Source organism: Anser anser (assembly GCF_964211835.1).
Source record: "Anser anser genome assembly, chromosome: Z".
Taxonomy (NCBI): Eukaryota; Metazoa; Chordata; class Aves; order Anseriformes; family Anatidae; genus Anser; species Anser anser.
In genome coordinates, this window is record NC_139723.1 from 57,266,203 (window position 1) to 57,293,832 (window position 27,630).

Sequence of the window (27,630 nt, forward strand, 5' to 3'; positions counted from 1 at the left end):
GCAGGAGGGTTGGAATGAGGTGATCTTTAAGGTCCCTTCCAACCTGAGCCATTCTATGATTCTATGATCTTTCTGCCTCTCAGAGAAGGTTTTATAGATTACTCCCACTTTTCACATTAAAATATTTGCACATCACTAAAATTTTCTTTTCCAAGACATGCAACATAACCAGGAAACATGCCAGTTATGTCGATGGTAAGCATAACCTGTACAAAGTCAGCAACACTTCCACTCATGCTGAACTCCGCACCACCTTGCCCAAATTTTACCAGTCTTGACCAGTTATCCGCTGATCTCAGTGAAAATCCTATGAATGATACTCCAGAAGACTCTGTCGCAAACTGAGTCTTTTAACCCTTCTACTTCACTGCCTTATCTGCTCTTAAATCATGTAGTGTTAGCAGCCTATGCCTTCCCTTCTATACCTTTGCCTGTAATATTGGTGTCAGAACACCACCCATTTTATCCCACGATACTCATAACCTCATCACTGTTTCCTTTGCTACTGGCATTCAAAGTCTGAAAGATTTCATATGAAATCATGTTTTAATGCTTTCCACAGCCAATATCATGGCTCATCTTTCCACTTCATAAAGGCAGATGAACAGGTATTGGTACATTTTCTATACTAGTTAATCCATAAAAACAGGTTATAGCTACGGCAATCAATAAAGATGCTCAAGAATTTTAGGCCGTCTTGAGAAGATCGGTGTTTTCAACATCCTGTATCCACTGAACTCCCCCAAACACTAATCCTGAACTTAATCTACCTGCTTAACTTTGAATGTCACCACAGATGTTCACTACTTTTCTTATAGTAATGCAACTTCATCTGATTTTGGCTAAGCACTCTCTCCAGTAATCCACTCCTTTTCTTGACATTATCACAAAGATGTCTTCCCTTTCTGTTGCAGGTATTCATCTTTATTTTATGACTGACCATCCCTGGAAGACCTTCTGTGATATATGAAATGCATTACTAAGCCTTTTCTTTTAAAAAAGTGTCTCTTGTCATTTCTGGTCTGTTCAGGAGAGCAGGGAACTTAAGACCTGATGGAATGTCACAGAAAACATCACAGGTCAATATATAGTATTTGCTAGTGTAGAAAGATCTCCATCATTAGATGTAAAAGGTGAAAACAATGAGCACAGCTCATTTGGGGCTACACAGCTTTAAAAAAAGCACTAAATGTGTTCTCCATTTACTCTTATCTCCCCTTCCCCTGCCTCCCCCCCCCCCGCAAAAGAAGAAATTAGTCCAATTTTAACTTTTGAAATATCCACAGTGCCATGAAAATAAATGCTTTGGTTGTGTTCAATAAACACTTTCACGTATGTATTATTAACATTCTTCAAGAACATTTACATCATTTTAGCCCTTAAAAAAGTTAAAAAAATAAAGATCCTATCCACACCACTGATCTTGGTATGAGTCAGGTAAGCAACCCAAAGAATAAACATTGCTTTCAGACACTTAATACATCCAGAAATACTTTCCAAAATGCAAATACCTTATTCAGATTTCTTTGTATTTATAAACTTATAATGTAAATTAATGCATTATCTATATTTTTTACCCATAGATCTAGTACACCAACCAATAGCCTAACATTTTTACTATTAACTGAAATCTGTTTTAGGCAAGGCAATAATTTCAAAGAATGGTTCAAAATACTTGAACAACATATCAAAATTCCTCAAACTATTAAATAAAACAAGAAAATCTTTAGTCAAGGCCTACAACCCTGAAATAATAATTACAACAGAAGAAAATGAAAATATATAGCAACAAATGGCAAAGTGAAGAAACTTTTAATGCTAAAAAGCAGTTCAACAACAAACTGGATTAATAAAGTAAATCATCCATCATGCCAATGGTTCTTCTTGGTAATAGGACTTCTTTCATAAGAAATAGTGATGTTAAATGGTGTAGCACCTTCAAGATTTTTCCCCTCGAAAAAAAATGCAAAGGAAAAGTTGCAGTAAAAATTCTGCTTGCAATTTAGCAAGCAATCACAACAAACTATTTCTCTTTTCCAAAACTCTTTTCTCACTATACCTCTCTTCTCCCCCTATATTGTTCCATTTCGAGGCCTCTAAATTTCATCAAGTCCTTTCTTCTCCAATTATTTTATGTCCTTGACACCTTTTTGCAAGCAAAAAGTCATTTATAAAGCAAGCATATGAACTGCAAAAATATATACAGACACGAAAACAACCTTAATCTTGATTTTGCAAAGTTATCTGACACGTTTTCTTGTTTCAGATGAGGCAGTCAATGGAGTAATCAGTACAAATAAACCTATGAACTTCTTTGTATACCTCTTGGTGGTGAAAGTGCACAAAGAATAAGAAGAAATGAAGTTTCATCTACACCTAACTTTTGGAGAAAGCTCCAAATCCATAGACATCACCCCAGTCAGACTTGGCTACTGCCTGCACATTCTCATCTGGGCTTTCAGGTGCAAGTGGTTCTTTTCTCACAATTCAGAGAAAACACACTACCTATCATACTTAGTAATAAATATTTGTCAGTTCTCCATAAGACCAACATGGCTGTCTTGAAGAACTAGATGTATAACCAGTAAGGTTAAAACCTCATGCTACTACCATATATGCCAGGGTATTTGGTTTCACTAAGGAAGCACTTGTCAACTCAGCTTAAATTTTAAAAGAATGTTCAAGATCTTCGCTATCTGTATCCTAACCTACAACTCCTCCTCCACTTTTCTGAAGTAAAATATCATGTTAACACATGGTACATTTTGCTGATGCAGCATTAGCATAAACTACTGCGCCATTCCTCCAGTAAACCCCCAGCAGCCATACAACAATAAATAAATCTTCAACTGATTAAATCTAAAGTTTTCACTCAACTTTTTTTTTAGTGCTACATTTTGTAATAATATGGGCCAATTTGGTTCACAAAAGGAAGTTAGTATCCACTACTATTTCTTCGAAAGTATTAAACAAGTATCTATGAACTAGAAAAGCCGTTACCATATTTTCAATTCCCACCTTCTTCAAAATAGTGGGATACAGCTAAGTTTTCTTAGTTCCTAATGAGTTTATATACTTCAAGATGTAACAAAATGTCCCGACTACTTGGAATTTTACAATGTGCAGTAAGGTTTTCTGTAAATAGTACTTCTACAGTTCTACAGAACCTAAAACAATTTTTTTATGCAATCACACTGATTTAGTAAAAGTTGTCTTTTCATCTTAGAACATTGTGGAATTACCCATCTTTTCATCCATTTTTAGCACAACTCTAATTCTTCTGGCTGAGAAGACTTAGTATGCCCAAATCTATCAAAATAGCAATTTCCAACAACAAAAAAATATATAATTAAACAAGGCAAAACACAGAAATGCATTACTCCAATAGGTGTTGTTTACCTACTCTAAGCACAAGAGACCACTGTCCAAGAAAAGCAGGTAAAGATGAAGAAGTGGCCTAAGAAGCAGCAGCTGATCAATTTACCACCTTCTATACTGTGATCAGAATGGCACTATTTTCTAATTTACAGTTTAAATAAGTAGGTCTTTTTTTTGGTATAGATATGAAAGTAACAATGTCATAAGGAAATACCAGCTACAAAGTTTTCCATCTACTTTGGATGACTAGAAGCTGACAGAATCCATCTGAGCAGAGTGCATCTTTCTAATGACTTTATGTTCTTTGTACAAAGTTTTTTTCTCTCCTTAAAATACATCTGTAGGAAGACATTTCTCTCATGTGCTTTAATATATATTATATAATAAGATACCACAATCTACATGTGCAATATCTGATTGATGGAGAGACAACAAAGTAAAAAGCTGTTCAATTTAAAATCTAATATAATGTGGAAAGGATAGCAGAAGCTTCCAATATAGGAATTAACTTCAATGCTGAATCTCCTCTGCTACTGGACCCGTGTAACAGAGAATGCAACCCTGATGCAATAAAAGCAATTAAATGCATGTTTAATAGAAAAACCTGGAAGCATTCCCAAAGGACGAGTCACATGTCTACGTAAATTGAACCAAAGGAACTGATTTCAAAGAGGCCTTACAAGAGTTATCTCAAATAGTCTTGGAGTTGCCAACTCTAATTAAGCTTGTCAAATTGAATCATTACAGTCTTTTTCTGTTGAACTCAAATAAGCCTTATATACTTATTAGCCTTTTCCTTTAAAACAGAATACATTACTGTGATGTTCTTTATGTCACAGACCTCACACATTTCATTGCTTTTTCAACTGAGAATGTTATTCTGGCTTTTGAGTAAAGCTCATCGCTGCGAAGCAACTGCACCCCAACTGTTTGGTTTACTCAGCTAAATAAATAGACAAATGATACTTCATAAAAATTTAAACTTGCCATGACTTTGGCTCCCCAAAATGTAGATAATTAATACTGTAGAGATCCATGTCTTCAGTGTGCCACGCAAATGTTGTTTTCCACATGCCAAAATACAGATACGGGGTATTCACACCCTCAATAGAAATTCCACATTCTTCTCCTACAACATCCAATATTGTGTTAAGGTGGGCGATATTCCATTCCTCAATACCCTGAAAAAGATAAATAACAAATGTATTAATAAATAAAATAATGCAATTTTATATAATAGTCTCACTCAAAAGAAAAAAAAAAACTGATCTAGTCTTTCGAAAGATTGTAGATCAACACAGATTTGTAAGCACTTCAACAGACAGATGAAGTTTCCACAAAAAAAAATTCTTGACTTTAGTAGAATTTAGATCAGGTATTAAATCTGAGATGTTTGAAGCAGACAACAGGGAGATACGTATCAGCTTAAAACTAAATACGTCACACAAAATGGATCAAAATACCACACAGAACAGAAATAATAGTCATAACCAAGGATCTCTGGTAAACTGATAGGTAGATGTCACTAAGTTTCACTGTGCATATCTTCGCTTCTTACAAAAATAATACTAAATATTATTAAAAATATTTTTATAATGTCATTTTCCCCGACAAGTTTACTGGTCCTCTGAACAACATAAAAACTAAAGCTATGACTTCAGAGATATTTCTAACCATAATGATATAATGCACAACAGAGCACCACAGAAGAAATCTACTGATTTCATGGAATTTCAGCTGTTGTCCTTCCATTTTTTGCCCATAAAATTTGTGTATTAAAAGCCACTAATGTAGTTTTTGTTGTACTTCAGATTCACAAAGAGCAATTCTAATTTCAGGCAATGCAGTATGTAAAAGTCAGTATAACCAAGATCAAGACTACAAAACTGAAGAGAAAGGGTTTAGACTTCACTATAACAGCAATTGCTAGCACCTCCAATTAAGACATTGACCAATGGCTCAAGCAGCCAGGAAAACATGATATACAACGAAAATTATTATGAACTCAATTCAGGCGAGTTTGTTTATTGGTAAGAAAGACAACACCAAAACATGCTCTTAAATACCACCAGCTCTCCAACTCTCATCACTGATACTCTGCACAGTTCTGACAATCTTAATCAAATTTGGGGAATAGTTTGATGGTAGACTGCAGTTCTGATGCAGCTGATTAAAACGAAGAAACATGTTGACATTCAACAGTTGTGCAGGTGGTAAAGAAATCAAGTTAAAGCAAGAAAGAATCAACATGCAATATTCTCAGTTTTCGCTTTCTCACTTTTTGAGCAAGAAATAATGAAGCATGTTATGTGTTCAGCAACAAGAGTTTATATAAAGATAGCAACTTCTGTATGAAGTTCAACCATCTCTTTGAGCAACCATTTTTGACTGCCTGCAATAACTATTTCACTTGAGAAAAGCTACCCTTAAGGCGTCTGGGAATTTTACAAAGGAGCTGTATTTACAGAATGAGTTCATTCTAGATAGAAAATCTTTTTATGTATGCATTTTTAATGAAAGCTTTAGCTTTGATGCACTCATGTGACATAAAAGCACTTGAAAAAATACATATAAAGGTATTTATGATAAGCAGTATCAGAAAAGAAAATTAAACACAAATACGTATCCAAGTAGTAGATGCTGGTAAAATTTGCACCCTTCAAATCTAAAACTCAGTCATCAGCAAGGTATTAGAGCTGTGAAATACAAAGCTAATCTGATGGAACAATTTTAACTAATTATTCTTCAAATTAATTTATATATTTGACTTTTAAAATAAAATTAATCTTTGTTCACCATTTGCACAGTCAATTTGGAGAAACAAAATAATATGGCAAAATAAGAACAATGACTTAACTGTGCAGGCATAGACATATACAATGTTAGAACACAGTAATAAATACCAGATTTAAAAAAAAATCAACTGTTAATCTAGGCAGTATCCTCTTTTTGACAGTGGCCAAAAGAAACAGTGTAAGCAAAGAACATCCTTCAAGCCTCCAGCAATATGCAGACTGAAAGTTTCACCAGAGTTGCTGTTCTTCTGCTTAACAGTACCCAGTAGGCTTTTTACCACTTCCCCATTCATTTGTCCAATCACCTTTTTTAATCCATGTAAGCTTTTAGCAGCCATAACATCCTGAAATCTTACTCTTCTCTTACTAAGAACTAAATGATAGTTAAAAGAATAGACTACGAATGAACTATCTTTTTTCTGTTCCCCCAACGCCTCTTTTTTGTCATTCCTGTGATTAGTAACAACCAATCACCAAACTGCTAGTGGTTTGTCCATGAAACAAAATCAAATCCTCCCATGGATAAGAAGGTTGCTTCAAAAACATATACAATCCACAATCTCTATAACCAAGACACATGATCTATTTCCATTTCCTAGAAACCACTCTGGACAAGCTATAGAAGCTTCAGTGTACGAGGAAAGTTCACTCAAACTGGCTTAAAATGAATCATTCTGATTTTAGAGTATAAGTCTTTCTACATCCCTGGACCTTGGAAAAAAAAAGTTTTATCTTTATGTATAGATTATTGCAAAATACTACAAACTATTATTAAAGATGTTACTTTACCTCACAGGTATACCTCTTTCTGATACTCCAAAGCACTAAGTAAAATGTTTATGTGAATTTTTAAGTAAAATATTAACTCAAACTTTTGCAATAGTTATGTAACTGTTTGTAGATTTTACGATTTCAATGCCAACTAAAAACATTATACGACCTGTAAGAGTAGTTTAACAAATCAACACATAACAATACTTCTCAAAATTAAAGTCTACCTTAGCAGCATAGTCCTAATAACCATTACTAGATCATCACTACACATAACCCTTAATCTAAAAGCATACCTAGGATTCTCTTAAAAATACAAAAAAAATCTATTCAATGTTTCAAATATTTATTCTGCTACTAGCCTACTTCTGGATATCATTTTACAACAATTTCAAGGAAAATGTAGAGAACATTTCTAACACCCACATGGCAAAGTTTTAAAGAACATTTGCCATCTTTGATAATTGTACCACAGAACCCAACATCAGAAAAAAAAGCTAAAAATGATCAATTTTTTCTCTATTTATTGCAACAAAGAAACACAAGCTTGAAACATCTTTGCTGGAGCACATTATACTTAGGTTGCAATTCTTTAGAGAAATATAGCAAATAACAGGTAACAGCTTATATGAGGGACCGCTAATCCAAACTTTACAATAAGTTTGCATCATCTAAAAAGTTTGTAAATTACTGTCAAGAGCTTTTTTATGAGTCTTTTAACAGCATCTGAAACAGCTTGTAATGGAATATGGAGATAAAAGGGGACACCTCACAAGCAGTTCTCACAAATATCCTAACAGTTTGTAAGGAGATGACCCATCCTTTTCTCAAAGACAAAAAATACAGCTTTCAATACCTCAGTAAAAAGTGAAATTCACTGTTTTTTAAACAAACAGTGATGACCTTTTTGCAGATAAAAATAGGCCTCCAAGCAAAATTATATTCTATTCATTTTCCATTTTCAAAGTAATTATGATACTGACATGATACCATTCTACACAATTTCCTTAAACAAATCAGCAGTCTGAGGAATTCTATTTCTATGAACATGGTTTCTGTGTATGTATATGCTAATAAACACAATCCTTTTTCGCTGTTTAATTTTTCCTTTGATTATCTCATGGACTAATTACACTATTAACCTGGCAAACAATACATCTCTTGTACAACTAGTACTAAAAGCCCCTATGACTGACAATAAAATCTCAAATAAGAGTTAAATATATATACATAAAATAATAATTAAGAGGGCATGAAAGGGAGTAGGAGAAACATGCATAAGAATTGTGTTTGGTCACCCACTCCTCCCTTTGTGCACCCAACACTCACAAATAAATGTGCTAAAAAACCTACCATGCTTTTACTGCTTCTCTGAAGTGCATGAGATACAGACAGGAAAATACTACAATCAGAATTTCTGCACCATAAACACACAAGTATACAATCTTCCTCACTTTATCTGATTTTTATCTTCTCAGTATCTTTTCACACATGACTCTTGCTTTGCAGCACCCTTTTGAAAGGTGGAAACAAAACCAGAAGCAAGTAGAATCTCTTTTGAAATAGACACTAAAACAAAATGTGTAAGTGAAGGAATGTTCGTATTAACCTAAACTATGAAGAGATCATATACAGAAAGGACATTTTGCAATCACGTGTTAAAATACAAAACTTTCTACTTTTTAAACACATTAAATCGCATTGGGACTTCTCTTAAAGTCAATGCAGTGTGCACATACAGGATTCTACTGTGAGATAAGAGTTCTGCTTATCTGGCCACAATGCAACCGAGGCAATTAGCCAAAATCAGGATCATGGCTTTGAGTCACACTGAATTAGGTATGTTTCATGCTCTGCCATGCTTATTCTCATTCTCTGTCATATCTTGTAGACACTTCTACTCAGTGACCCTTTTTTTCAAACTAAAATAAATTGTGACCAGAGAGCACTCATCCAGCCTCCATGCCCATCATCACTCATTACCAGAAGTTCATTCCAATTCGTATGTTATTTTACTTAATTCTTATATAAATATAATTATCTTTCTTGTATTTTTATTGTTCAGTCACTGTTACTGTAGGAGTTCATGTCTCCTCATTATGCCACCCATTAACTTCCAGTAAACACTACTATAAAGAATACCATACAAGTCACATACCTAAAGCAGACAGTTCACGAGAGAATCTGTAGGACTACCTTGGCAAGGATGGAAACTCCACAACCTCTCTGGGCAACCTCAGTCACCCTCACGATAAAGAATTGTTTCCTGATGTTCACAGGGAACCTCCTGCATTTTAGTTTGTGCTCACTGCCTCTTGTACTGCACTGTGCATCACTGAAAAGAGCCTAGCCCTTTCTTCTTTGCACCCTTCCTTCAGGTATTTAAACACACTAATGAGATCCCACCAAGCAGTCGCTTCTCCAAAATGAACAGTCCCAGCTCTCTCAGCCTTTCTTCATTTGCTCCAGTGCCTTCACCTGTGGTCCTTCACTGGACCCTTTACAGTGTCCAGTTCTCTCGTCTTGAGAAGCCCAGAACTGGACATGGTACTCCATGTGTGTTGTTTCACCAGCAAGGAATAGAGAAGAAGGATCACCTCCGTCAAGAAACCTGCTTGCATCACTCCTCCTAATGGTATGCCCAGGACACCGTTCACCCTCTTTGTGGTAAGGGCATATTGATACCTCACGCTCAGCTTGGTCCACCAGAACCCCTCAGGGCCTTCTAAGCTGATCAGCCCCCAGGATGTACTCCATGTGCCTGGGGTTGTTCCTCCCCACGTGCAGGATTTTGCATTTGCCCATGTTGAACTGAATAAGGTTCCTGCCAGCCCATTTCTCCAGCCTGCCAAGGCCCATCTGGATGGCACTGTGAAACTCTGGTGTCAGCCACTCATCCCAGTTTTGTGTCATCAGCAAACCTGATGAGAGTTCAGTCTGCCCCATAGTCTGGATCATTAATTAAACCCAGTATTAACCTCTGCCATTCACCAGTAGTTACTGGCCTCCAAGTAGACTTCAGCCCACTGATCATCACTCTCTAGGCCTGGCCAATCAGCCAGTTTTCAATCTACCTTACTCTCCTCATCCACTCCACATTTCTTCAGCTTCTGGCAGGATCTTACGGCACACAGTGTTGAAAGACCTACTAAAGTCACGGTAGATGATATACAATCCTTTCCCTTCATCTACCAAGCCACTCACTTCATCACAGAAAGTTATCAGGTCGGTCACGCATGACTTCCCCTTGGTGAATCCATGCTGACTACTCATAATCACCTTCTTGATCTTCCTGTGCCTGGAAACGGTTTCCAGAATTAATAGTAGTTCTACCACCTTCCCACGAATCAAGGTGAAGCTGAGTGACCTGTAGTTCTCTAGGTCCCCATTCCTGCTCTTCCTGAAGATGGCTGATAACTGCTTTCATCCAGTTCTCAGGCACCTCTCCCAGCCACCATTAGCATTCAAAAGTAATCAAGTGGCATCACAACAACATCAGGCAGTTCTCTCACTATTCATGGGTGCCTCCCATCAGCGTTCATGGACTCGTATTATGCCCAGTTTGTTTTTTTTCTAACCTCTTTTCCACCAAGAGTAACTCTTCCTCATTCCAGACTTTTTCCCTGATCTCCGGTACTTCAGATCTCTGAAAGTAGGTCCTACTAGTAAAGACTGATGCAAAAAAGGCAGTCAGCCTTTTCCATGTCCTTCATCATCAGAGTCTTCATGCCATTCAGCAGCAGGCCTGTATTTCTCATTTTCCTTTTGCCACACATACTTCATAAGTCATTCTTGCTGCCTTTCACACCTCTCACCAGATTCAGTTCCAGGTAGGCTTTGACTTTCCCAGCTGCATATCTGCATATGTGGACAGTGTCTCTGTGTTCCTCCCAGGTTAGCTGTCCTGTCCATCCACCTTCTATATACCTCGTGTTTATCTTTGTGTTTTGCCAGAAGCTCCTTGTTCATCCATGCAGATCATCTTGCTTTTTTTTTTTTTGCCTGACTTCCTGCTTACTGAGACAGGCTACTCTTGAGCTTGGAGTGGGGAGAACATGAGCCAGCTTTCATGGGCCCTCTTCCCTCCAGGGCCTTATCCCATGGGAGTCTTCCAAGCAGATCTCTGAACAGGCCAAAGTCTGTTCTCATGAAAGCCAGGGTTGTGGTCCTGCCTTCTGTCTTAACACCTCCTCCTAAGATATTTAACTCCACCATCTCATGTTCACAGCAGCCAAGGCTGCCTTAGACTTCCACATTTGCAACAAGCCCCTCCTTGTGAGTGTAAGTTGCAGCAAACAACCTCTTCTCATTGGCTGCTCTACCATTTTGGTCAGGAAGTTGTCATCCATGCTTTCCAAGAACATCCTTGATTGCTTAAACCAAACCCTGCTGCTCCCCTGCAGCCTTCGGTTAAGTTACAACTCCGATGCAATCCCTAACTTATCTCTTGGTCAAATCCAGATTTGACAGCTAATGTTAAGGTTCTGCTTTAAAATCAAGTTAGTTGCTCTTTGAAAGATACAGCAGGAAACTGGAGTACCTCTGATACTAAAGTTAGTTATGTTAGAGATGCACCTACAACTCAATTTAACAAAAAAAAAATCAACTTTTAACCTGCAAAATCAGCTGAACCAGTCACTCTGTATTACTAAACAGATGTGCTCCCCACAGCTTAGGTATGGGAGAAGGCAGGCGTGAAAGTAATATCTCATCAGGAAGAATAAAACTAAGGGAAGGAAAAGGAAAGATGTTCTATCTTGAATACAAGAGCTGAAAGAATGGTAAGAAAGAGGCATGCCAATGTTTATACATGCTTTTTCCAAACCTTGGCCTTCTCTACTGTACAGCAGATTTCTTTCACAGCACAGTACTCAGATGTGTTTTATGATCTGTTAAAAACATCAGATCAGTCAATCTTCTTTGGAACTTCTCTTGAAATCAGGATTTTTTTCCTTAGCTGCTAGATCAGTCTTTGTAGGGGTTTCATATAACTTCCCCGACCTGTCCATGCAAAATTCCTAATAAAATACTTTCTAGAGAAAAGACCCAAAGGAAACAAAAAGTTAATTTCAGCTCCTAATATCTCATACAACAAGGAAAGAACTAAATCCACAGCCTCAGCGATTAGTGGTATGATTTAAACTGGGTGTGGCATGGAAGTAAACGTCCTGAAGACGGAGACTGTACAGAAAGAGTACGTGAATCACTCTCCAGATTTATTCACAGTTAAAATTGCCAGATGAGTTAATAAACTTACGATATCAAAAACAACTCTCCTCTTTCTTCTCCATGACAGGGACAGTAACTTTTTGCAGCTGCTTCACAGCTTAGTCATTCACAGTCTAGGCAGGCTCAACTTGGTATTACATTCAGGCTAACTTACAAGCAGGAGAGCTCACTTGAAATAACGTAATAAAAAACATCACTTCTCAATTAAACTTCCAAACCAGCCATAACTGCTAGGAGTTCATAATCAATTCATGAATCAGTTTAACAACTGAAGCTAGTAAGACTGGTGCTTTATTATTGCCTTTATAAACCCTGTCAGAAATGTTAATTTACACTCAAGTACAGATGACCTTATAGCAACAGAAAGACAGAACTTTGAACATCTAATAATGTTTATAAGCTTAACAGAAATAATGTCTTTATAACTTACTCGTTAGTGCAATTATTTTTCTTGAGTTACTCACATTGTCTTTCTCCTACAAAACACTATAATTGAATGTAAAAGCAATCAAAATGTCTATAGCATAGAATAATATTTCAAGTAAACAATCAACTATCTTAAATTTATTTTCTACAGAGTGTACAGAACACTCATTCTTTCAGGTTGTTTCTTTATTCATAAAAAATTAATGTGTTCAAAACTGAGAGATAACCATCAATATATTATAAAGAAGCGAGATACTAGAAAAATCTATGTATCTCAAGTGTGAATTTTGAATCATTGATGAGAGTTGTCAATTTTCAAAACATGTATTTATAACTTTATTCCTGTTATATTTTCCTTCCTTATAACAGGTTTTATAATTTCACCCCTTCCAAACTGTTCAGAATCTGTCACCCTCTGATCTAAGAAAATCAAACAAAACAAAATCTATAAACTCTCTGGCATAATGCTAGTAAGATGCTGGATTCCACAAATCAGAATATTATTTCTTAAATTATCTAAATGGAAAAAAGGCTTCGTGCTTCAGTTACAGATCTGTCAATATAAAATTGAATATCACCATGTGAAAAAAAATATGTTAGTGGTAAACTTTTAAACCGAAGAATAAGATTTGGCAGCACAGCAGCATTTCTCACTAGTTTTGCTGGCCCGATTATATATCCCACTTTCACTAACTTCCTGGTATTTTCTATCCAGAGTTCTGCTATATATTTGTCATTCTGTATTAAATGCAACTTCTACAGCATGCTGTTTTCTATAAATCACATTGTATAAATAGTAAGCATTTCTTTTTGTTTAGCAAAAATAAGCTCTTATGCCAAATTAACCCTGCCATCCACTTTCTGCTGTACATTGCCCCAAATGTTAGCTAACTATATTCATCCCTTCTCCCCAAATAATGACAATCCTGAAAGAAAATGATTGAACATGTGAAAACAATTTCTAATTCAAAACCGAACTGGAAGAAAAAAAAATTCTTTCTTAGCACTATCATCAAGACACAAAAAAAATATTAGTTGTCCAAGTGCACCATCTGGTGGAGAAAATTAACTTTCGCAAATGAGAAATGTCTTGATCTGGAATCTGCAATTCTCTCATCAACAGACTGGTACCAGGGATTATTCCTTCTTTTCCTCCAGACCCTCACCGGGCTGCACACCCTGACATAGCTTTCACATTAATTGTTCTGCCTGTTCACTCTTCCCTTGATGTTTCACTAACATTTCTCCTTTATGTTTATTTTTAAATAATACCTATTTACTCAAAACCAAAACGATGTTCTGCTTTGGTTTTCTTTTCTTTAATTCTACCTAGTGCTATTTTATCCCCCACTTACTGTAACCTTCCATGCTTTCTTTGTCTCTTCTCCCTATGCATCTAACATTTGAGTTAGGATTGCTGAATGCTGCACTTCTCACTTCACCTGTCAGGGTTTTCACTTCCCTACCTCAGCCCCCCTAATCGAATGAAAGTGCAGTTCCATGAGAAAAATCTCAGACTCTCTCTTTAACCAGTCAGCACTTCAAAATCAAATATTACTGCTTTCTCTTTTCTTTGGTCATGTTGCTCATTCAACAGTAACCTTAACATATTAAATACCAAAGAACACAATCAAAACAGAAGTGTACAACTGCAAAATGCTATCACAAAATGCATTATCCGTCAACATCAAAAAGAAGGGAAGGAAGAAGGAAGGAAAGGAAAAAAAACAGGCAAGCTTGTATTTCTTGAAAGAAACACTCTTTTCCTGTGCCCCAATTTGGTCTCCACAAAAAACAGCTGTCATCTGCATCTGAAGTGGCTCTTCACTGAAACACCCCAAAGCAGAATCCTAAAGTAATTTTCTTAATCGTTTTTATACAGCTACTTTGACACACAGTAGAATTTTGACTTGCTGCCGTCACTGAACAAAAGATCACTCGACATTTATTTATATATGTCTTTAAAAAAGAAAAAAAATGAATTGCCTTAAACTATCTTGGCTGACTGCATTTATCTTTGGACAAAAGAGTCTTTCAGTAATTTGTCTTCTGTGAAGAAATATGAAATATTAGTGGGGCCTCAGACCATATGCCACAGGGAAATTCTACCTTTTTTTAAAATGATTGGAGAAGGGAGATACATAGGACATGAAAGAACTGAAGAACTCTACAGAAGACAGGCTCCCCTGGATAAAATTTAGTCCTGTATTTTGTAAATCTTCAAACCTTGTTTGAAATACTAACATTTCCTCTATTCATCTCATTACTTAAATAATTCTATTTATCTAGTTCCTATTGCTGCTTATATAGCCAGTTTGATACCAACAGATCTTCTGTAATTCTAATAAGATGCGTGTTACGTCCCTTTTTATCCATGGAGATCTTCACAAGTATCCCGTAAAACTCATTTCCTTAGGAAGCTCCCTTTTTGTCTATCTTAATTCAGAGGTATACAGTAATCATAAGCTCATTTCACAGAAACCATAGACATTCCAAACATGTAGAAAGTACAGCTATCATTTTTCCTCAATGAAATATTTCATCTTTTAATTTTAAAGTTACTTAAAATATCACTAAATTTCCACACAGGTACACTGTATGGAATGCATACTGAAATGTTAATAGATGTATTAACAGGAAGGCATCTCAAAGCCCTGGAGAGTTCCAAATGGCGAAAGGGCAGTCTTATGACCAGGAAGAATATCAAAACCCTACTGTCTAAGGATAGAAGTGTCTTTGCAGATGTACAGTTCATTTCAACCTTGCTTGGAGTCTTTAAGTAACATAAAGATTCCAACAAGACAGATTCTCAGCCACAAAACAAGAATGTATCCTTTAAGTATACTACCCGTTAAGAGGGGGCTAGAAGAGAAACTTCATAAAAAGCTATGCATACTTTATCATAAATGCTTCCATTGATATCTGCTCCATAAATTGGTGCCACAAAAGTCAAGTTCTTCCAGTATTTACGTTCCAGGTCTTCATAATCTATGTATCTTGGTGTGCAGTATCTGCAGAGGAAGAGGTAAGGCAAATGTTCAGCATAGTCTTTCAACAACCACCTTCACGATGGACTATGCTTTTTTGATCCTGCAAACTGAATTCTAAGAGATCACTATTTCAAATCCCCTTAAAGAGAGCAACTACTAGTTGAATTCCTAGTTTCATAGTTTACCACAGAATGTAACTTCCTTACGTGACAGCTGCAGTCATTGAAGTTATACACCTACCCATACCATATTTTCTTAAATCTCCAGCAGCTAAACAGAACACGTCCTGGTTGCCCTCAGGCTGAGACCCTTGTTTTTGTTCCTCTTCTGAAAAAAACACATATGGAAGAGCCACTTCTCTGACAACTGAGAAGTATTTGCTATTTTTTTGCCTCAATACTAGCTCTCCAAAGTCAGAGACAGGGCCTGCACAAGTCCCCGTGAAATAATTCTAGTGTACTAATTCCTCCAAGCAGCAGCTGTGCCAGACAAAAACAGTACTTTGCTCTCTTCCTCCTCCCCTGGGAAAAGCTTTTAATAGAAGGAACGTTTAGAACAGTGGTACAAAAACTTCTCTCATGCAATGAGAGCAAGATACTTAAGAAAGCAAACAAAACTAGTTAACAAAACACATCTTAAAGTATTCTCAGCAACAGAGTTGCTGTTGCAATTATTTCTCATGATATAGCTCCAGAAATCAGCCTATATTTCTGACTGGCTCTGAGTGAAATGGATATATAGACTAAGCATAACAAGCATCTCAATTACGGAATGCAGGTATGCCCATATTTCCCAGAAAACATAGTGGAGAAGCACCTTGGTTAAATGGTGAATTGAGAATGCCTAAACAAATAAAAGATGCAATGCATTAGATTGGGCACACACTATTGTTTTAAAAGAAACTCTGATTTTCATTCAGATGTCCATGGCTCTTCCCTCTTTTCTAAAAGAAAGGGATAGCATCACAATTCTCAGGAAAAGCAGCTGTCCATAACAGAGAAGCTTTCTTCATTAAGGATCAGAAGTCTTTTTATAGGAGAATAGAGTCTCTCAGCTGCTTAACAGTTTAAGAAAAATAGCCTGTACTAAGAGATAAGAGGTTATATGACATTTTCTCAAGAGCAGTTACAAATATTCAGAAAGAAACACACAGCTAGTAATACAGGTCCTCCCAAATATTCTTAATTTTAATTATGAAGTCATGAACTGCTTTCAGTAAAACAAGTATGAAAATTGAAATCATATATGCTTCCAAAATATATTCCATGATAAGAAATAAAATAAACATAACTAACATCATGATACATAATAAGCCTTCACAGGTATTATGCATTCTCAAACCTATTTCAAGAAATTAGTGTTTCTCATTTTATCATAGGTTAATCAAATGCATATATATAGATATGAATATATAACATAGGAGTAATTTTCTTCACGTACTACAGAGGTTTTGTACTTCATTCTTCCCTCTAACAGTTAATGAACAAATAATTTGTAGAACTACAAAACACATTTCCATTCCTACTTATCAGTAAAAGAAAACTCCAAATGTGATAGCATCAGTTTTTCACAAGTAATATACGGAAGAAACATACTGACCCTTTTTTTTTTTAATTCAAAAAGGAGATCAGTTTTACAAAGGCATCAGTATTATGGAACATTTGCTGAGAAGCCTCTTTAAAAGCATCTACCCATTTTTCCTGATCTTGATTTCTCTCCATATCTTTTAGCTTCTTAAATTAACTTATAAGAGAAACTTTCCTTCAAACCAGTCCAGTGTTACATTGTTTTCTCTAATTCATTATATTCAAATACCTTTTCTCTCTAAGACTGAGTCACCATGAAGAAACCACTTCCCATCAGGTTATGGGAAGTAAAGAGGTATAATTTATTCTTTTACATTCCCTCTTGGAATGTCCAACACTTTGAAGCTTTTTATTATACTGCTTAGCCCTTCATAATACCCTTTTTTCCTTCCTTAATAGCCATTTTGCCATAAGCAGAACATGGAGGTACACTATGCACAGCTGCGTTCTCTTACATTAGTAAAAAAAATTTTAAGTGAGTTTTAAAATACCTTGGGGTGTGGTTTTTTTTTCGGAATTAAATGTTAGGTCATTCCAGTATCTAGGCCACATAAGTAAACATTACACATTAATAAAGGTATTCAAAATAAAACTGAGATATAGGTCTGTATCATCTTCATTATTTCCAATATATGTGTTTGTTGGTACAGACAAAAACAGGTAGAGAGCAAAAAGAAAATATCATGTCTCAGGTTTTTCAGAAGCTTTCTTGCTACCATAGTACCAGCCACTTTCAACAGCAGAAATAAGTAAACTTCATATTGTGGTATTCTTCCACAACTTAAAGGACAGGAAAATATCAAGTGAGTAAATAAATAAAAAACACCAGCAGCATATCACTGTTCAAAGAAATCACATTATAGGAACAAATAAACATTTTTCACTTTAAGCAAGGGCCCCTATATACATACTTGTCACTGTTGGCCAGCTGCTTGAACTCCTTCACTGTCATTGGCTTTTTCTGAATGTTATACTGCGTGAAGAGCCCTGACTGGCCAGTGACCATCTGCTGAATTGGAGCAGGAATTACCAAATCTTCAATATCATCATAATGTTTTCTTGGCTTCCACTCTTTTGGTGGGATAACCTAAAAATTCAAAATAAAAAAAATGTGAACGTCAACAGTTGCCGTACCAATTCAAAATATTCTGGAAAATCCAAAGAAATGGTCAAATATGCCTACATGATGAACTTACTGCTTACCAGCTGTTTCACATAACTAAGTGACCATGTAAACGCTCCTAGATGATACAAAAAGTCAAAAGAGCCATAGCATCACCTTCCTTTCCTCAGTTCACAAGCACCAACTCACTAATCCACAGCAATTCAATCATGTGTAACTGTGCAAACAAACGCATACATAACTCGACAGAATCTTTAACAGTCAGAAAGCCTTATAATGCACAAGCATCACATGCGCTGATACAAAATAGTTATCCTCAGTATAAAAAAATAGATTCATACACACTTGACAGTCCTTTGTCCAAAAGTTGTTTGGTGTATACAGTATGAATAATTTCATTTTTTTTAGTGAAAATTTTAAAAAATTCCAGCTATTTCAGATAACTGTTGTCTGTATAACTCACATAAAACTGCAGGGTACAACTCTATTACAGTAGGAGTTTGGACTCATTAAGATGTACTGGTTTTATATTAACATAATTTAAAGCTCATAATTAAATATTAAAGCTATGTGCAAATTAACCAATTGTAAAGTTAACACTTATTTTAGATATCAGAGCTGTCCAAAGTCTACAAAAACTCCTCAGTAGCTATTAGTGTTACAATTAGAGCCATTAGAAATTTCGAAGAAGCCTGTAGTCACAGAAGTGCTCTTTAACAGGCTGTGTAATTTTGAACATGCTGTTTAAGTGTAATCCGAAAACAAAAAAATTTTCTAAATTTGAAATCACAAGTTTTAAAACAAATCAGAGGGGCTTTTGTTGTTGTTGTTGACTTTTTTTTGTTTGTGACCTTTTTTTTACTTTTACTTGCCAAAAATACTGAATGATGTATACTTTGCACCGCTCATCATTAGAGATGTAATGACATCACACACAGAAAGTAAGAATCCTAAAAAAAAATACTTTTAAAAATAATTTAAAAAAATCACCTAGAACCTGAGATCATTTGCTACCTTTTGAAAACAAACACAAGTGTGCAGAATATAATGCACATGTACTCAACAGTCCATCCCTCAAAGAAATCTGGTCAACACCAATATGCACTGGTAGCAAGTACATACTTAAGTACATATACCAAGCTAAAGAAAAGTTATCAGGTAGTAATATACTTCCATACCTAACATTTTTACTTTAAACAAACTTTTTCTTTATCTAGTTTTTACATGGATGGAAATCCTTCTTTTCCTTCTCAACTACAATGTGACCTGTACAGGGATTCAAGAGCTTGTTTCAGTGTTTTTGGCTTTTAGAGAAAAAGTGTATCATCTTGTGATTCCTACTTATTTCTTTCACACAAATCTTAAGTTATACTCCCATCAGCAAAACACAAAACGTTGGTTTGGAAGCAAAGTATTCATGCATTCAGAATATATGCATATAAATCAAATATGTGCACAGAGATTTCCATTTTCATGATTATTAAGCATGAACTTGTACGTTTGGCTCAACTAGATGAATACTGAAAAGCAAAATTTGCATTACCTTATTTAATTCAAGGTCAGTGTGTTTTAAGCAATAAGAACATTTTTGTGAATACTGGTTCAAAATATCCACTTTCAGCTGGAATATGTTTATTACTGTTGTAGTTAGAGTAGTCATTATAAAAGTGAATTGTGTGAGCACTGATATGCTAAACATCATTTTAAATGAAAATAGAGTCTCCAACAAAAAGAATTTACATTTTCTAACAAAGGTCAGGGCCAGATGTAGAGATATTAAAGCATCATGTCCAAAGTGACACACAGTCACAGTCAGTATCAGGGTTGAAAATAATAACTAAGTCTCTGTATTTTTACCACTGATCCATCCTAACAAAGCCTCTTCACACTCCTTTTAAAAATAATAACCTCTCTGAAGTCAGGCAAGTTAGGTTTATGACATGGAGGCAACCTAGATCAAAATCATCAACCAATTAGTTCAATACTCAAATATAAAAAGGAAAAACTAAGGCAAGGCTTTCTCAATTTATCTACATACATACAGCAAACATCCTAGGCATATTAACACTACCCTGTGTTACTCAATGCGTTAAGTATTCTGTTTTATATAAGGGATGTTATAGTTACAAAGTACCACTCAGTTTGCTCCATGAAAGCTGCACATTTGTAGAAATTAGGTTATTTCAGAGTGCTACTAATGCATAAAATTTCTGGTAAATCCTCTTTCACATATTGGTAATCTGTCCTACATTTGATTATGAATGGCACTGGCTACTATATCCAAATGGCTAGTTTCATCCAAAATTTTCTTTAAAAGTTTTTTTGCTTCTGCTAGCCGACACATATTTTCAATGCTGTGTTCCAAAATCATGTTTCTACTTGCCAATTTGATTGCAAATTCATTTAACTGTTTCACTCTACTTGAATGCAGTTTCAGTCTCCAAAACACTTTCTCCAGAAAGAGCAACTAACCTATCAGTGTGCCTTGTTTTTCATTCTATTGCTTTCATTCCTGATTTTCCTTTTTAAGTTCAAGATCCTCTGTACAAGAAAGACTAAAATATATTATCTATGCCTAGAACTCATTCCAGACTTTCAAAAACCTAATGAAAATTTTTAGCTGATTTGCTCTAGGGATGCCACAGTATACATCTACTCTGGGAATGGCTTTAATATTATTTCTCCAGTGCCTCAATTGTTTATTTCGTGCATAGTACTAGGAACTTTACAGAATCACAGAACGGTTTGGGTTGGAAGGGACCCTAAAGATCACCCAGTTCCAAACCCCCTGGCCATGGGCAGGGACACCTCCCACCAGACCAGGTTGCCCAAAGCCCCATCCAACCTGTCCTTTAACACCTCCAGGGATGGGGCATCCACAGCTTCTCTGGGCAGCCTGTCCCAGGGCCTCACCACCCACCCTATGAGCAAAGAATTTCTTCCAAACTTCTTATGTAAATCTACTCTACTTTAGTTTAAAGTCATTATCCCTTGCCCTATCAGCACACCCCTGATAAGAAGTCCCTGCCCAGCTTTCCCCCTTTAAGTACTGAAAAGCCTCCGTAAGATCTCCTCAGAGTTGTTCTTCTCCAGGCTGAACAATCCCAGCTCACTCAGCCAGAATTCATAGGTCTCTGATCATCTTTGTGGCCCTCCTCTGGACAAGCCCCAGCATGTCCACATCATTCTTGTGCTGCAGGCCCCAGAGCTGAAGGCAGGGCTCCAGGTGGGTCTAATGAGAGCAGAGTAGATGGGGAGAATCACCTCCCTTGCCCTGCTGCCCATGCTTCTTTTGATGTGGCCCAGTTTACAATCGGTTTTCTGGGCTGCAAGTGCACATCGCTGGCTCATGTTGAGCTTTTCATCCATCAGTACCCCCAAGTCCTTCTCCACGCAACTGCTCTCAATCACCCAGCCTGTACCTGTGCTTGGAATTGCACCAACCTAGGTGCAGCACCTTGCACTTGGCCTTGTTGAACCTCATGAGGTTTGCACAGACCCACCTCTCAAGCCTGTCCAGGTCCCACTGGATGGGTATCCCTTTCCTCCAAATCAGCTGCACCACACAGCTTGCTGTCCTTCATAATTCTTTTGATTTTACTGAAATCTTACAGCCTTTATGTTTTTCCTTTTACGTTTGTGGCTTATGATGTCCTAGTAGCATTACAACCTTTCTAGCACAAAATTCTAACCTGACTTTACTCAGTTGCAATCTTGTCTTCTCCCCATGCACACGATAGCAAAAACGCTTTATAGCCCAGCCACCCTTTTCATATACAACCCGCAGACCTCTATTTTCTTTTTGCGTACCTGATTTAGCTTTACTAAACACATAATTTTGCTGGTTTATCCTTCAGTATTGCGGTCATTCAGAAACTGTCATTTGATTCTCTGCTAGTCTCCTCAGCCCCACATACATGGGTTTTGTGGTTTTCTTTTTTTTTTTCCCCACTTTCCAAGTCTATAAGCTTTGACATACCTTCTCCAGACACACTTACTTCATGCCACCCCAACCAAAGCATATTACATTTTATTTTTCCCCTCATAGTACGTACAAGCCTTACATTCATTTTATCCTCATTTATATACACATATTCTTCTGCATACAGGTAAGAGGTCATCTTTTCCCCCATCTTTATATATAACCTGAAGTGTTAGGTAAACTGTATGCCTGTTCTGCTTATGATCCCTGTTCAGAGGTTAAATGGCTGTTACTGCAGAAAGCTCTTCTTGTAATCTATTCTCTTTGCATTCACACTTGAGATTATAAATCCCATAGTTCTATACTTGATATCAATTAGTTCCTGAGTTTATTTTACATTACCATTGAAAGGGAAGAAATTATTTTATCCCTGTTCTTTTAAAGTCCAGTTTCCAGAACTTAGGAAGTGACCCTTCAACTTTTGCAGTATGAATTACTGACTTCATAAGATTTGTTTTTAAAAATACTTAGTTCCTTGGTTTGTTGAGATTTTATATATAGTTTTTAAAAATACAGTGAAAAATCAGAATATATAAAGCGCTAAGACAACTATATAATATGCATCAACTAACTAGCAGGGTGGAAACAGCTAAAGATGTTTTAACCACTATTTCTAGAGCAAGTAGAGAAAGGTGAAAACAGACCTACACTTCATGGTTACAAATGCCCTTCCCTCAGTCACAGTAAAACTGAAATATGATTTTAAAAGGTTTTATTATTCTCTTATTATATACGTTAGTCCAGGTGTTCTGTAAACCCAGGTCAGCAGATACCCTGTATGCATATAAATACAGACAGAAAGGTAAATTCAGTGCTCCTGGGAATCATTAGAACCTGTCCTCTGGAGAAGAGCTTCCTGAACGGTTATGATCTCTGACAGATGGAATGGGAGGAAAATCCTAGCAATCTAGATATATCCATTTCATTCCAAGAATATTCCCCCCCCCCCCAAGACCAGTTGTACCAGGGCTATATGGAGAAAAGAGAGGACATATACATTTTCAGTCATACAAGCATAGGAGCATTAAATTTAAACTAATCCCAAGTATACTCTGAAAACATCACAAATCCATGATTACATAGCCAAATTCTGCCCTATACATTTGTTCAGTTTTACTGATTTCAAGAGAAACAGCATGAATTTCCAAGAACTATTAGAGTAGTATCAAACTCCGAAAAATCAAATCTTAGATTTATTTTTCAGACTAAGTTAATTTCCAGTTTCTCTTAATTGTACGCATGTAAAATTTGAGAGGAGTTATCTGTAGGCAAGTTTTTCCGTATCTACTATCTGCTAATGAGATCTAATAGTCACCTAATTCAGAAGTGAAATAAGAATGGCATAGTCAATGTAAAGATACAAAATAAATAGCTGTACTTTTGTAATAGCAAAAACACTGGACGTTTTGCCCTTGAGGAAGCAGCACATCATCTTGTCAGGAAATAATTTTCAGGTTTCAGTTTGTATTTAAGTACCTATGAAAAAACACGGCTTGAAAACTTAAGAATTAATATAGTTTAAAAAGCATTAGCTAGATAAACAACCTAAAATTTACCACTTACTTTTCATTCTAATCCTGAAACATGTTACAGCTCTGAAGTATTACTAAAATGTATTCATTTTCAACTCAGTTACAGGACTCTAATCTACAGTCTTGCAGCATTACACCAAGGTAAATATGAAAGAATAAGTAAAGACTACAGCCTGACCTCTGTTATTTTATTGTCATAATTTCATTTCACAGATTCCATTTTGACTAGGCTAGTGTTAAAGTTCGGTATGTTATATGCTTACATCCATTCCACAGCCAGTATCTGCACTAACACTCTTTAAAATACTGAGACATCTGCTAGAAATCACTGTTCCATCTAGTATTTAAAAAAAATACTCATGTTCACACATTCATATGCCTAACCTAAAAAGATTACTACTACTTTGCCTCATTACAGCATTCCTTTAAGGTGTTTCAACTTCAAAAATTTTACAAAAAAGTTAAAAATCTACAAAACCAAACATACTAAACACTAAGTGACACTCTTTCTGAAGTGACAGCATATTTTCTTTATATCATCTGGTTTTACACCTTCGTTTAATTGCTGGATGAAAGAAACCAAACCAGAACAGAGATAAGGAACCAAATGAGAACAATGACTGAAGCCCCAGTCATCATGTCTTCAATCAATAAACTGAAAACATACAATCTTTCCATTATTTCAAGAAGACAAATTCATTATCTTTCTTCATTTTTACTGGCTGAAATTTTGCAACCAAGAGTGCCAAGATACGGAAGAATTTATTTCCCACAACATCCTAAAGTACATACACACAAATAGCTAGTGCACTTGACTTAAGTTTTAGATACCTGGTCAGTCTTAGGTATACAAGCAGCCTCAGGAGTGCTTAGAACCTGTACCAAGAAGACACTACACTGAACAGGGTTTCTAGCTGCTTCAATCTTTAACAGGTAAGAATAGAACAAGCACACACTAACACACACACACAAAAAAAAATCATGGAATCATTTAGGTTGGAAAAGACCTCTAAGACCACCAAGTACAACCTTTAACCTAGCACTGCCAAGTCCACCATTAAACCACGTCACTAAGCACTACATCTACACATTTCTTGACTACACTAAACCACATCACTAAGCTCAATATCTAAACGTCTTTTAAAGACCTCCAGGGATGGTGACTCAACCACGTCCCTGGGTGGCCTATTCCAGTGCCTCACAACCTTTTCAGTGTCTAAGTTTCTCCTAATATCCAAACCAAACCTCACCTGGCACAGCTCGAGGCCACTTCCCCTTGTCCCCACTTAGTGCCTGAGAGAAGAGACTGATCCCCACCCTGCTATAGTCTCCTTTATGGTAATTGCAGAGCACGGTAAGATCTCCCCTGAGCCTCCTTTTCTCCAAGCTAAACAACCCCAGTTCCCTCAACCACTCCTCATTAAGATTTGTTCTCTAGACCCTTCACCACCTTCGCTGCTCTTTAGGCATGCTCCAGCAACTCAATGTTTTTCTTGTAGTGAAGGGCCCAAAACTGAACAGAGCTGAGTACAGGGGGACAACCGCTTCCCTGTTCCTGCTGGCCACACTACTCGTGACACAAGCCAGGATGCTGTTGGCCTTCTCAGCCACCTGAGCACACTGCTGGCTCATATTCAGTTGACTATCCACCAATACCCCCATATCCTTTTCTGATCGGCAGCTTTCTGGCCACTCTTCCCCCAGCCTGTAGCACTGCATGGGGTTGTTGTGCCCTAAGCGCACCACCCAGCACTTGGCTTTGTTGAACTTCATACAGTCAGCCTTGGCCCATTGATCCAGCCTATCCACATCCCTCTGCAGAGCCTTCCTACCGTCATGACAGGGAATAACTGAAGCTCTTCTTATTATGATCTAAACAATAAGAACATACCTTTGCATAGCCTTTTTAAGAATTATAGTATCATATCTGATGATGCATTTCATGAGAACTGTCAAAGAGGTAAATACAGTTTACTTCATTTTCCTTTAAGATGAAATAGGAGGTTGGTTTTGTTTCTCAATGAGATTTGTTAATACTATTGCAAGAAAAGATTAGTTAACTTGTGGGGCAAACTGCACAATAAAAAGCTCATCAAAAAATATTCCTGTTTTTAAACAAAACTAGTTCATTGTTCTGTTTTGTTTTTTTTTTTTTTTCCCAAATATAGTATAGGGAAGCACTGACACATATAATAGTTTTTCCATATAGAGACAGATAGCAAGGAATACAGTTTAAGAATACCTGTTGTTGTTTGATACACAAAATAACAAAGAAAACAAGCCAAGGTCAACTATGAATAAAGAAACCATAGTGGCTGGTCATAAAGCAGTTTTTATTTTTTTGGGTAGATCCCCATGTGACAGCATTACAAACTACTAGCAGCTGAAATAAAACTATTTATGTAAACAATATGAAAATGGTATTTTAATGACAAAAGTCCATGTATGTAATCCACAGAATAATATAGAGCTAGAATCTCCTGCCCACATACACGTTAATGGGGTAAATCTGTTGAGCAATAGATGTCACTATGATGAATTTGCTGTTAACTTCACTGTTCAAGATGAGAAGTCTGTAACAGTTCATTCCCACACAAACAGGTTCCATAGTATGGTTGAACATGTGAAAATTGAGCCCAGGCTTTCCTGTTTTTTCTATCACATTTCTACTCCTGTTTGTGGAGAATGGTTTAAAATATCACCTATATGCACCCTACTCTCAGAAGTCAGCAAGAAAATAAACCACAAGTTTTTGAAAATTTGCAGGGTTCAGTGTCTCAGAGGGTTTGTTTCTCTCATCTCAATTTTTTAAATGTCTTCACTTTGCTCTATTAGTTTAAACCCAGTGATGAAGAGAGCTGTTCCCAACGGCTACTTAAAATAACTAAGCTAGGATTTCCAAACCTGCACTGTGCACAGTTGGTTTGAAAAGTGACCAAACAGATAAGACACAAATATGATGTAACATTAAGTAACTGTCTCTGACAATCACTCTCCATTAGGGAAGGAATACCTGCTCTAAGATCCTGGATATACCATTGTTTGAAGGGCAATACAATGGTAGATAGTGCACTTACTGCTGAGGTATTTAGTGCCTTCTTCACCTCAGCCTTATTACTCAGGCTAATTGTTCTGTGGGTACCGAGCCTGCTGAGCTGGAAAACCAAATCAGGGAGCAGAATGAAGCCCTTAAAATCATAATGGGAATGGTTAACAACCTACTACACAACAACACTATAATCCACGGGGCTGGATGGGATCTACTCAAAGATGCTGAAGGTGCTAGCAGAAGTGCTCACCGAACCACTTTCAATAATTTACCAACAGTCCTTGCTAAAAATGGGAGATCACAGCTGACTGGAGGTTGATGAGTTTGATGCCCATCTACAGCAACGGCAGGAAGGAGGATCTGGGGAATTACAGACCTGCCACTCTGACCTTGGTGCCAGGGAAGGTCACGGAGCAGATCATCTTAAGTGCTATTGCATGGCATGTACAGGACAACCAGGAGATCAGACCCAGTCAGCCTTGGTTTATGAAAGGCAGGTCCTGCTGGACTATCCTTATCTTTTGTGAAAAGATGACCCATTTAGTGGACAAGGGAAAGGCTGTGGATGTTGTTTACCTGGACTTTAGCAAAGCATTTGATACTGTTTCCCACAGCTGTCCCTTAGAGAAACTGGCTGCTTGTGGCTTGGACAGATGTACTGCTTGTTCAATGGACAAAAAAATAGCTTAACAGCCAAGCCCAAAGAGACATTGTGAATGGAGTTGAATCTGGTTGGCAGCCGGTCACAAGTGGTGTTCCCCAGAGCACA

The 27,630-nt window shown here is 36.7% G+C and overlaps 1 protein-coding gene across 11 annotated transcripts in view; it reads right to left on the minus strand.

Moving 5' to 3' along the window:
• KDM4C (lysine demethylase 4C) overlaps positions 1-27,630 on the minus strand; it is a 286,621-nt gene that overhangs the window by 242,883 nt on the left and 16,108 nt on the right. For all 11 annotated transcript variants that reach the window (XM_083816573.1, XM_083816576.1, XM_083816577.1 and 8 more), the window contains 3 exons: positions 18,087-18,262; positions 15,496-15,610; positions 4,366-4,559 (listed from right to left, as the gene is read on the minus strand). In XM_083816573.1, the coding sequence (XP_083672699.1) occupies positions 4,366-4,559; positions 15,496-15,610; positions 18,087-18,262 (485 nt within the window). The remainder of the gene's footprint in view (positions 1-4,365; positions 4,560-15,495; positions 15,611-18,086; positions 18,263-27,630) is intronic.